Here is a 13,849-nt window from a genome sequence, read left to right as displayed (position 1 = left end):
AAATCAATTTGCAATTTTTTTTTACTACTACACCATTAAAACTGCATGCAAAAAAATTTTTCACGTACTATTTTATATTTGTTTTTTCCCCCTTGTTTATCGCCATATGTTTGGCTTGAGTTACTCGCTATATTTTTGCCATATTTATCGCTATATTTTTAATACTGTCTTTTTAATATAAACTTTTAAAAATATTTATATAACATAATGCTAAACTTATTCGGATGTAAGCATTCTTTCTCGATAACTTAAAATGATTTACACTTATTTAAATCCAAATGACTATCTTCTGACGCAAATGAGCTGCTAATTGGAAAATTGTTTATTTTGTATGCGAAAGTTATATAAAACAACAACATATAATTTATTATCTTTACTACTGAGTTCAATGACTTGTTAGTGATATCAATCAAGAACAAATTTTATTTATTCCAAACACATAGCATTCTCGCATTTTATGAGTTTTTTAAAGATATTTTGTTTTTTTATATCGTTTCAATTTTTTTCTCAATAGATTTCATATAAATACTTGAAAAACTTCTCTGTGACTTTCTTATTTCAATGGTAACCAGTTTCTTTTAGTGCTCGGTTCAAAAAATTCAATGGTTTTTTAATAGAAGATAGACACGTTTGATGTTATACATCTTTGAAGTGGAAACTTTTAACCAATTCTCTCAAGAATTTATCATTTAAGTCTAGTCTCTGAAGCATTTATCATTTTAATTCTCTCAAGAATTTGATCTTTAAAATGGAAATAAACTATTAGTTCTCTGAAGCATTTATCAACAAGTTCTCAACAACAACAACAAGTTTTGCGTATATTAAACATATAATCCTGAAAAACAAGAAATTATAACAATAAGTAAAAAAAAAAAAAAAAAGAACTAAAACTAATATACACGCGAGATTACGCGCAATAAGTTATTTTTATAACGCATCCAAATTATTTACTGATTAAAATTTTAGTAATAAACAAAATAATAAAAAAAATCTAAAACTAATAGTATGAAATTTCCATACGCAATAAAAATAATAAATTCTACACACAAATTTATTGTAGCATATATATTACATCTATGAATTCATAACAATATATTACACCTATGATAAAAAATATTTTAAATTTATGAGTAAAAATTTATTTATAGGCCTGCTGTAAATTGCGCTAAGTATTCTTCTGTTTTATCGAAATCTTCGGCTGACATATTTGAAATTTGTCTTGATAAGCGATGAACTTCAATTGATCCATCACCATACACAACTGCCTAAAAATAACAGTTATTTATACTATGAATTATTGATGATAGTAAAACAACTAACCTTTATTCTATGAACAGTTGATAAAATTGATTTATAGTATACAAAAAATATTCATGTAAAAATTTTACATCAGCCATCTTGACAAATTTTAAACATTTATACAAATATTACATACTTTAAGATGTAATTGAGAACATGAGAGTTGTAATTAAGAAAAGTAAGATGTAATTCATTTTGTAATTTAAGGCTAGATCCGCCTCTGGTCAAATGCTGGAGCAAGCTGGCTAAATGTGTAAGTTTTCAATAAATAAGAATGAATTCCAATAAGATAAAAAAGTCATGAAATAGATTTTGGCAATATGGTGGTAAAAAATCTAAACGGATGTCAATGAGAGAAATTTGATTGAGAATTCAGATAAATAATAAATAAAACATAAATAATTTATTTACAAAAAATGTGAGATTTAAATTAAATTTAAACAATGTCATTAAAAATCACCGCCATGTTAAATTTAACAGCAACTTGAACGTCTTCCATTTTTAAAATTGTTGCGTAATGTGCGGTTGCACACAGGGTTTATACAGGTTCTCAATAAAAGATTTCCCTGAATTAACTCAAAAACATAAGTAATTTCCCTGACTTTTTTTTCCTAAAAACCCACTTGTTTCCCATGACTCATTAAAAAAAAACTACTCTTTTACCCTAACTCATTAACTATATATAGTAATAATTATAAATTGTTTCCAGAAAAAAATTGAGTTACATTGACACTCGCATATAGAAAATAAAATACTCACGTAGAGAAGCATTGACACTCACATATGTAATAAAAGAGTATATATACTGATCATATGTTCTTTAATTAAAGGCTTTTATTTATTTACACGATTCGATCATATTAAACTATTTGAAAAAATACTCTTTTTTATGAGTTTTCTCAAAGTTTCACAAGCAAGAGTTGTTATTATCAAGTATCTTTTTGCTATTTTATAAAGATTAAGTAAAAAAAAATGTTTTTGTAAAGAAGAAGAATAGCTAGAATAAAGAAATTTAAAAAAAAGAAATTTCACATTATTTTCTTTCTATTATTAAATCTTCCTTTGAAAACCATTTCCTTTAATTATTATTCCAATATCATCTTCACCAAACTCAATTCTAAATTATTGCAGGAATCTAATAAGAAAATTTTCTCTTTACTACATCACTGATTTCTCTGGTTACAATTTTTAACTGATAATTGCGTTTATTTTGCTTTCTCTCTTGTTCAAGGTCTAGCTGATATCTTATAAGACTTTATAAACTTAACTGTTAGTTCTATTGTTGATGATAGTCTATTATCATCTTTCTTGATATTATCTATCTTTTTTTTAAATAAACTTTGGATACTATCTTATTAACATTAAATCGTCTCTCTACACATGGTTGACCATGACTTGTAACTAGAACCTATGTTAGAAAAGATTTCAACTCCTTTGGTATATTGGTAGAAGATTTATGAACAAATAATTTATCTAATCTAGTGATCTCGCTGTCTTTTCTAAATCTTGAGATAACACTCCCAACAGAACTGAATGTGGAAAAACTCTCTCTGCTAGAGTCGCAAAAAATTATATAAACAATAGTAGATGAGTTTAGAGGTGTTTCATCTTGCTTCAGAATTTGACCGGTTGTATAAAGGATATTAAACTTGAATCAAATACGTTTGCATTTCTTACCACGCCATGATGTAATAAACTTTTTTGAGTCACTTTCTCTAATATAACAATTACCATAATTGAAGCTTTCTATTTAAATTTTGTACGTAAAGATAAAAAAATCTACAGATTTTACTTTATATTTACGTAATAAATACCCTAGTTCTTCTTCAGTTTAAAATCCAAAATACATATAATTTATCTTAAGATAAATACTTTCATCAGTAAGATTAAGCTCTAGCAAGTCAACAACAGAGCCGAATTTAAGGAGAATATCAGTTTTAACAACCAACTGCATAAGGGATGCAGTATCTCCAGATTCTTGCCCAGAAAAGGCAACATTGAATCATCTGTTTTATATTTTCTAAGATAGAAGACTGCAAAAGATTCATAATATAACTTATAAATTGAGATAAATATTAAAAATAGGGGGTAAAATAGGAAGTAAGAGGTAATAATTTAGAACTTATCATTTAAAATACTGATTTTAAAATGGTTGACAAAAAACTTTGACGAACATTAGTTAGTAAATTATTAAACTTTATAAAAAAAAAATTCAAAAATAAAAAGTATTAAACAGTCCATAAAATAATTTATATTTAAAATTACTAAGTTAAATATTTTAGTATAAAAAAAATTTTGAATTTGAAATATTTTATTGTTCCCTGACTAAGAAAACAACCAATTGTTTTCCCTGACCACTAAGTGAATTCCCTAACTTTCCCTGACCCAGTTAAAAAAGACACTTTTGCCTCTGACTTTCCCTGACCATATAAACCCTGTGCACAGCACGTGCACAATTACCTCTCATTATTATATTTTTTTGTAGCGGTAACAATACTTTCTAAATATTGCATTCGATGTTCCACAATCCCAGCACCTAATACTGGAACGCGATTTACATATTTACCGTTATTTTTAATTTTATTTAGAACAGAATGTTTCCACCAGGTTTAACATTGAACTGTAAGGTTGCAAACGTAACAACTAAGCTGGTAAATTTTCAAACACTCTTTCCAAATGAACAAGTCAAGGAGCATTATCTGCTATGACGACTAAATCCTCTAAACGATTTCTGGGTGTAACTCACTGGTAAAACATATCCACCTTGACCTTGAATTCTTCAACAAAAAAAGGTTAAAATTTGTTTCATCAAAATATCTGCTGACCATTTGTGATATGCTCATTGATGTTTCTAAAATATTCAGCTCTTTTTTGTTTGTTTTCATTATTGAAAACAAACAAAAATTATTATTTTATATAATAATTGATAATAAAATAAGAAAAAGATTTCTTGCGCAGTTTTTTAATGAAAACAATCATTGAGGCAATTGAAAGTTGTTGTTGCGCTGAGGCTTATATTAAATTTTCTTAATATCTTTATTTTGATGGCCACCAATGTTAATTAACAGACTTTGAAACCATGTTAACATTTCTCAATTTGATTTTCGGTCTATTTTTTTGGCTTAAAACCACTTTTTCCGATAAAATTTTCCGTTGCAAACCCAATTGTATTTTAATTATTATTTAAAATAATAATTAAAATACAATTGGGTTCGCAAGCTGACCAAAGAACTCTGCATATGTTGTTCAACATATTTAATATACAGTATCGGACAAAACATGGTGGACAAACTCAAATTTAGAACAAAAGTTGATCAAAAACTAAAAAGAACTAGTAAAATAATTGTACATATTAACTTTTAAATAGTTTATTATGTTCTTAACAAAATTTAAAACGTTTGAATCATACTAAAAATCACAAAAAAAATTTATAACACATTTTTCTCAACAAACTACATTTTTCCTTGGACAAAACAACGTGGACAAATCAAAACGAAGCATTTTTTATAAGATTTCATTGTCTTTATTCAATTTACCGTATTTTTTTGTTTTCACTTTTATCATAACATCACTATAAAATAATAAAATAGATTTTGGAACGTCTGGCCAATTATTTTTTCAATTAAACTAAAAATAGATTTAACTTGTGATATATGGCGTAAATTGTAACTTAAAATGGCTTACGACAAATTAGGAAGTGTTTTACGTGAAAATATTATTATTAAAGATTTTAAAAGCGGAAAACGTCAAGCTGAAATTTGTAGAAAATATAATATAGCTAAAGCGACTGTAAGCAAAACTGTCAAATCATTTGGATCTCGTGACTGCTATAAAACAAACCATCCGGGCGAATGTAAAAAAAAAAACATCGCAAAGACTAGATCAAGTTATTGTTAAAGAGCTTTAAAAAGATTCATTTTTGTCATCCACAAAATTAACCGAAAAACTTAAACTATAAATCTCTAATCGCACTGTGCGACGAAGAGCTAACGAAGTAAAATTGTTTTCTTGAATGCCTGCCAAGAAACTACTAACTTCTTTTAAAAATAGAAAGCTAAGACTTGCGTTTGCCAAAGCACACCAAAATTGGACTGTAGACCAGTGGAAAAACATACTTTTTAGTGATGAATCAAAATATAACCTTTTTGGAGGCGACGCACAGTGACTCAGGATGATCAAAAAACGGCAAAAATTAAATAAAATTTGACATAAATTGTAAATAAATGTTATATACCAAAATAATAATTTTTGGGTCAAAGATTTCAAATTTGTTGATAAAAATTTTTTTTACGCGCAGCTTCAACGCGTATAATGCGCGTATGCACGCATTAATACGCGTACAAAAAATTTTTTCCTAAAGTTTTGGAGTTTTCAAGACAAACACATTATCTTGATATATTACTCTACTTGATATTAAAAAAAAAGGTTTTTAAAGGATGTTGATACATAGACTCATTCTCAGTTTTTGCTTTTAATAAATCAATATTGTTCATTTCGTTGGGTTTAGCATTGCACACATTGCAGGATTGAGTGGATTTTGTCTCTGTAAGTGCGTTAACTACTTTATTATCAAACATTGTAAGATCAATTCTATAGTTGATATTAAAGGTCACCTTTCTTCCTGGAATATCAAAAACTTTGCGAAACGTCTTTAAGGTATTTATTTGATTTTTTAGATCTGATTCTTTTTCTCTTGATAAAATTGGACTCTCTTTTTTATATTGTAGATGAAGAGGTCTACAAAAGTGACAACTTGAAGGATTTCCATTTATCCAAACTTCTACATCTTCTACTTTGAGCAATAGAGGCACAAAAGCTGTACTAAAAAGATTTTCTTCACTTTTAAGTTCTATACTTGTGTTGCTTGTCTCGTATTTCTGTTTATAAATACTTTGGCTTGATGCTCCATCAAAACCAATCTTTCCATATAAAACTCCAAATATTTTGTTACCTTGACCACAATTAGGCATATCAATCATTTCAGTTATTCTACTCACAGTGTGGTCTAACATGCTTTGAAGAGTACACTTTGCAGAAATTTCAGAAAAGTGTATATTCTCAGGATAGCATTTCAATTTTTCCTCGAAAATATCGTGCAAGGTAGGATAAATATGCACATTGTGTACAAGAGCTGAGTTTTTGATCATTTGGTATTGTTTAATGCTGAGATCAGTGTTCATTTTTAACGCAAGCGCTTCCTCTACACTCATATTAATGGGAAAGGTTTTATCCAAAGTTTCATCAACTTTTTCTATCTCTATAACATTAGAAATATTGTTTTTTATAATGGAGGCTTTTTTTTTTTCTCCAGCAGCATTTGCACTTTTTGCAGAAGCTAAAAATAGAGCTTCATGATGTTCAGTGGCTAGTTCTTTTCTTTTTTTCTTTTGCTTCGCTCTCCAAGAACACTCCATTGTTTATGGGGCCTTCCAGAGCCAAAATGGCTATTTTTATTGTTCATAAGAATTTTTTGAAGCCAACGATTTTCTTTTTGTATAAATGTATCATATTTTCGTCCACATTGTTTTAGTTTTTTCTTCACCTTTGAAATAAATATAACTAAAGCAACCTTTACTTTATTTAAGTTTTCTTTGCGAATTTCTTCAGTATTTTTTATTTTATTAAGTAAATCCTTCCATAATCTTAATTTATCCACTCCTAATTCATGTATATTTGGGATAAGATCTAATCTTTTCATTGCTATTGTTTTTAAGAACCATCAATATAATAAAACTAATATATCAGAAACATTTTAAATTACATTATACATTCTTTTACTTTACACTGTTTAAAATTTTATTTTGTTATGGCTTTAACAATTGTCACATTGTTACATCCTGTAAAAACACTATATTACTAAGTTATCTTTATATTACAGGAAATAATAAAGTTGTTCAGTTAAGCTTTTTCAAACATGTTGTACTTATCGAATAATAAATCGTTTTTTAAAATCGTCAATAAATATTTTAACAATCTTTTAAATAGTATATAAGGACAAAAGCACGTTTTTTAAAACTATATTTAATATTTATGATTTAAAAACTATATTAGAGCAAGTAATACAAGTAAAAAATTTAAATTTAAATTTCCCGCCATTTTCATTTGTTTAGATTATAACAAAATACTTTCAAAAATGGCAGAAAACAAGGTTTTTAAGTGTTTAACAACATTTGTATTTCTTTTATAACTTTCAATACCGCAGGAGACCGCAGTAATCCCTTGATATTTTAAAAGTAGAAATGTTAATTAACTAAAAAAAATATATTTTTGGAACTCAGTGGAACATTTTTTTAGCTGATATATAAACCAAAAAAATACAATTACTTGCTGCCTTTTTTATCAAAAAGTCTTTAAACTTAAACAAAAAAATCAGACTTTTTTTTTCTTTTTAGTAAATTTGAAATTTATAGAGCCAAGAGATTATCTTCAAAATAAATATACACTTTTATTTAAAATAAAACTACTCTTTTTTAGTTAAATAAAAATCTCACATTTTTCAGATTTTTTTGAAAATAATAACAAATTTTTTCACTTCTTTTTACTATAAAATACAAAATAAAAGTTTTATTAAAAATTTATTTATACTTTTGAAATAAAAAATTATTGCAATTTAATATTATTTAAAAAAGGGCACTTAATTTAGAGAAAAGTTGTGAGGGATTTTGTTACCATTTTTTTGTTGTTTTGAATCACTGTGCGACGGAGACCAAAGAAGCGAGTCTGGAGACCAAAGAACACCAGATTTAATACTAAATATAGCAAGAAGAGTGTTAAGCATGGAACGTCTCCTATGGTTTGGGGATGCTTCTCAGCACTAGGAACTGGTCCTATTCACAAAATTAATGGAATTATGGACCACTTTGTTTACAAAGATATAATGGAAGATGTTATGTTATCACATGCTGAATGGGAGATGCCCCTAAAATGGATTTTTCAACAGGACAATGATCCCAAACATACGTCAAAAATTGTAAAACAATGGTTCAAGGACAAGAATATCACCATAACGGAGTGGCCTGCACAAAGCCCTGACTTGAATCCCATAGAAAATTTGTGGGAAATAATTGACAATAAGATTGAGCGTGCAAAAGACCAGTGAGGAATTATTTGAAAAAATCGAGAAGGCCTGGCGAGAGATTGATATGAGGATTGTTGACTCATTAATTGAGTCTATGCCTCAAAGAATGAAAGCAGTAATTAAAAGTAAAGGAGGTCCTACCAAATATTAAGTTAATTTTTAAAGTTTTTTGAAAAATAATAAGTTAATTTTTGAACTTTTTTGAATTTTCAGTCGATTTTTTGAATGTAAACCTTGTTTTGTCCATAGAAAAATGTAGTTTGTTAGGGAAAATGTGTTTTAAAACTTTTTTAGTGATTTTTAGTCTGATTCAAAATTTTTAAGTTTTGTTAACAACATAATAAACTAAATAAAAAATAATATGTTCAATTGTTTTACTATTTTTTAAGTTTTTGACCAACTTTTGTTCTAAATTTGAGTTTGTCCACCATGTTTTGTCCGATACTGTATGTTGTTCAACATATTTCATGTATGTTGTTCAACATATTTCATATGTTATTCGACATACTTCATATATGATGAACTTTATTGTTATTAGATATTATTTAGATAATGCATGACCATGTTTTGCATTATCATGGTCATTTACTTCATAAGATTTTAATCATATATTAATCAGATGTTAATCAACAAAACTTCAAACCAAAAACTTTAACACTTGAATAAGATTAAGACCATCAACTATTACTTTTCGAGTGTAATAATTGTGAAATTGAGTTAAAAACTGAACTTCTAAATTACTTAAAGTTTTAACAATATGAATAATTAGCATAATCAGAAACCAAATATTCATAATTATAAGAAGGGAGATTAAATGATACACAATGAGTTACTTCATTAAAATTAGAGTTTTGGTTTGCTATGTAACATTTGTAATTTTAGCCATTCTGTTGCTTTTAGCTGATATTTAAAATTTCAAGTTTTCCTCTGTACTAGAAGAACATGAAGAATGGTTGTACTGATGAAAGGCAGCAAAACCATTGAAAAACTCAGTACAGCTTTATCTGAGAAACACACCTGAAATAAAATTTAAAAAATAATATAAAAGCCCATATTAATGTTTTAATCAGTTTCATTGTGCCAATAAATAATTAAATAAGTATTTACTTACATTTTATCAATCTTTAGCTGACATGTGTCCATGTCAATTTAAATGTTTTGATTTTATTTCTAGAGTGAGTTTAAGTTTTTTTGTGGGTCTGGAGCATTTTAATCCCAGTTTTTCCTATAAAAACCTTGTCGTTTTGTGAGAAACTATTACACAACAAACCTACATGCCAACTATTTGCTGAATTTAGTAAGTGTTTGGTACTTTTCCTTTAATTTCAACCCAATTGATATAAATTATTGTTAACCCCTCAGCCTAGTGATATGTTTTCTACATTTTTTCACTTTTTCACTTTGTAGGGGTATTTTCTTAATAAAATTGTAATAAAAAGTAATTTTTTTTTGTAAGCGAATGCTTTAATAAAGCAGATTTTTTTGAAATTTTTTCTTTTAGTATATCTTTAGTTTTTCTTTTAGTACATCTCTAGTTTTCTTTTAGTACATCTCTAGTTTTTTTACATAGATCTCTAATTTTTCCTATTTCAGTATATCTTTAGTTTTTCCCATTTTAGGCATTAAAATTCCAATATTTCTACTTAAAATGCCTAATATAAATAATCATTATATTATGTATAATCATTAAAATAATAAACAGGTGGCAAATATTATGTCACACAAATTTACAACTTCACTAAGTACTGTTGCAATTGGTGCCTTTCTGTTTATTGTAGCTTACAAGTATCACAATTAAATAGTTATTGTTACAACCAAAATATATTGCTATTATTATTATAATGCAAAAACTCAGCATATAAAACTAAAAACTTAGTAAAAAAAACCACAAAGCATATATACCATTTCTGGAGCACGACCTGGTGTACCAATACCTATTGCTGAGTAATTATTGGCAAATTTAAATCCAATGGCTCTAGAAATTAGGTATTTAAATGTTATTCATTTTCTAATTTTACAATCAATATTTTTAATAAAAAAAATATTATGAAAAAAAATGTAACAGAAAAAAAAAAAAAATTAACAATCTTCAAGAGAAAAATATATTTAAAAAATATTAAAAATTAATTAAACTAAATTAAAATATATTGAAAATAAAAAATAAAAATAGAAAAGAAAATAATATCCCTAATATAAGACCTTTTGTCTTTTCTTTTTAGCTGATGCTGTTGGATAGGAAAAGAATCATCCACTAACAAATCCCTAAAGAAAAAAAAATGTTTTGTCAATTTTTTTGTTTAAGAATTATTCCAAAATCTTCATTAGAATAACTTTATCTTGCATTTGTTAAATTCATATCTTTTTATAGGTGACCTAGAGTGCAGACTATGTAAGATTCCAACTTAGCCTGCACTCCAATACAGTGAAACATGCGGGTGTAGGGCCGGCACACTTTTATATTTAAATTTTAATAAGTTTTTTGGCTAAGAAAAAATACTAAACAAATAAACAAAAAATAGTAAACAAAATTTTAATCATTTATCAGTTTAACTGTCGCAGAAGTAAGATGGAGCCATGGTAAAAGTTTCATTACTAAAATTAATTCCTTTTTTCATAAACAAAAAATTTACTTTAAAACTGAACTTATACCCTCAACTTATATACATTGACAACAACTATAGAAGACAATGCACAGTTTAAATCCAAACATCATAAAAGAAAATATGAACTTTTTTTATGTATGCTCAATGCATCACTTTACCTAGAGTCAATGTTATTCCCAGTTTTTTGTGTACTACTTTTAGCTGTGCCATTAACACACATTTCTTCTTCATGAACCTGATGTGTTGATTTAGTCTTAAGAATTAAAAGTGACTTTGAGTTATTCTGAGTGTTAAAAGGAACTCTGCGTAAATTTTTTTTGCTTTCGGAATCTGAGTCTGAATTAGTGCTGCTATCGTACACATTAAATTTAACTGTTGTTGACTTTTACAACCCTAATATTTATGAACATACACAAATTTAGAGTTTGTTTTATAACTTAAGAGTTAATCAATTAGCTTCTTTAGGTTTATTTGAAACACTAAAAAAATTAATTTACAAAATTGTTATACCATTAGTAATGATTTGCTACAATACTGTTAGTAGTGTCTAATAATCTTAATGATGAAACATCAATGACAAAAGTTTGCGTATGATTTAATTAAAACCACACAACATTGGATCCAATAAAGTAGGAAGTTCAACTGAATGTTTCAAGACTAAACATGAAATCCTTTGCTTCATTGACAGAAAAATTTACTTTAAAATTAATACATTGAGGATAGCTTTAGTAGAGAGTACAAAATAGCAGGTATATAAATATACAATAGCAAGAAGTACAGTTAGCAAGTAGCACATATAGATAAACTTAAAAAAATTGATTAAGTAAAAATGTTCATCTAGCGTGTAACAACCTCCGAAGCTTTTCATAGCATATAAAATGTTGTAATAATAATTTGCATAGCATATATATATAAAATGCTGTAATTATACTTTGCATAGCATCTATATATAAAATGCTGTAATTATACTTTGCATAGCATACATATAAAATGTTGTAATAATACTAAGACAATGTGTCTTTATCATTTTACAATAAAAATACTTAAAAATATTTAATTGAATTTTGTTTCATTAAAAACTAAAACAAATGTGTTTTTATCTTTATATCTTCAAAATATTCTAATAATATCTATGAATACTTATATTAATTTTAAAATTTCAGAAACTAAAAACTACAGCTCGTTACTAAAGACAATTAAAAAATATATATATTGCATATTATTAACAAATAAAATGTTTATATTAGTTATAAAAACTTTTCCTTTGTAGAAAAAGTTTTAAGTCACTAAGCTAACTAATAACTTTACATGTTTAATGTCACCTTTTACTCAATGCCACCTATTTTTCAATGTCACCTTTTGTTTTCCAATGTTATTCTCTTTTTGTTTTTAAATGTTCTTCAAGACTGCACTTGTTTTAATCTTATTTGTTCTCTTTATCCATCAGCCATTATTGGTTGTTATTATTGGTGACTTAGATGTTAATCACATTGAATAGCTTGGATCTAGTACCACTAACCTTGTTGCTATTAAATCTTAAGATTTTATCTTTCTCTTATTCAGATCATTATGACTCACTTACCCTACAAACCATCTCACTTACCATTACTAAAAGTTTTGTTTAATGTCTCTGACCTTAGATTATGCTCAGGTGGTTTGTATCATGCTAGGATCTCACTAAAATTTTACCTTATTACATGACTTCTAAGCTTACTGGAATTTCTATTGCAATTTTTTTTGTAGAGACTTTTTTGAAAATTCTCAATAAACTCATTAACAAAGGTACGTCTAACATTCCATCTCTCCAACAAAGGTCTGATCTTATTACCACTCCTAAGACTATTTTCAAACAATAATTCCTCTAATTTTAAATCTAATGATAACTCCTGGCAATCCAGAGAAAAATATCCATTGGTTGAAACCCAAATCACTCTGGTTTCCATTGCTAAAGTTATTTCTTACATAAACTCTTCTACAGCTTGTTTACAAAAGTGTTTACAAAATATTTACAAAATATTTAACAAAAAACTCTCCTTAATACTCTCTTAACAAATACTTAACTCTTGTTTTCCTATCTGCTGGAAAATACTTAACTCTTGTTTTCCTACCTGCTGGAAAATAGCATTTATGAATCCAATTTTAAATACTTTGATAATTCCTCTGACGCCTCAAACAGCCCCCTCAGTGTTCTTACTATTATTAATAGTCTTAAAATGTTTAATATTTCATTTAGAGTTTGTTTACTTAATACGGATTTCGATTCTCTCATTCTACTGCTGAATTATTAACTATTATAACAGAAAGATTTATAGCATATTACAGGTAAGACAAGAACTCTTAACATAACAAAGACTTTCAATAAATCCTGGTATGTTGGTCTTCTCCAATAGCTTGCTTCATATAATGTGTATCTTGGAAAAATTTAAGATTAATGAACCATTACTTTTTAACCACATTAACAAAGTTGTCCTTGACAAGTTTATTTTCATAAACTGTTGGTGTAACTCAGGGTTTCATACTAACTGATATTCTGCTCATCATCCCTTTATCTAGCTAATGTTCCGCTCATTATCCCTTTATCTAGCTGATGTTCTGCTCCACATCCCTTTATCTAGCTGATTTTCTGCTCCTAATCTCTTTATCTATATCAATAATCATCCTGATAATCTTACCACTAAAAAAGATTTGCTGATTTATCACTTTTTTATCACTCGGAACAAGCAGCAGATCTTAAATCTCTCTTCTGTGATCACTTAGTGCTTGCAGTGGCTGGTGAATTTTAACCCAAACAATACTCAGTTGTTTCATGCTAATAATCTAATATTGTTAATATACATCAATAAATGGCAACATTCTTACCAAGACCTAT

At 27.2% G+C, this 13,849-nt stretch overlaps 1 protein-coding gene across 4 annotated transcripts in view; it reads right to left on the bottom strand.

Moving 5' to 3' along the window:
• Positions 1-1,037: 1,037 nt before the first annotated feature.
• LOC101234272 (cytoplasmic dynein 2 intermediate chain 1) overlaps positions 1,038-13,849 on the bottom strand; it is a 104,595-nt gene continuing 91,783 nt past the window's right edge. For 3 of the 4 annotated variants that reach the window (XM_065809836.1, XM_065809838.1, XM_065809837.1), the window contains 3 exons: positions 10,577-10,639; positions 10,280-10,352; positions 1,038-1,265 (listed from right to left, as the gene is read on the bottom strand). In XM_065809836.1, the coding sequence (XP_065665908.1) occupies positions 1,143-1,265; positions 10,280-10,352; positions 10,577-10,639 (259 nt within the window). In that variant the 3' untranslated portion in view covers positions 1,038-1,142. Of the gene's footprint in view, positions 1,266-10,278; positions 10,353-10,576; positions 10,640-13,849 lie in introns of those variants that run through there. The other variant, XR_010641740.1, reaches the window with a different exon arrangement.

The sequence above is a fragment of the Hydra vulgaris genome, chromosome 11 (genome assembly GCF_038396675.1).
Source record: "Hydra vulgaris chromosome 11, alternate assembly HydraT2T_AEP".
Lineage (NCBI taxonomy): Eukaryota > Metazoa > Cnidaria > Hydrozoa > Anthoathecata > Hydridae > Hydra > Hydra vulgaris.
Note: the sequence above shows the minus strand (reverse complement) of the source record. Positions and strands in the feature narration are given on the sequence as shown.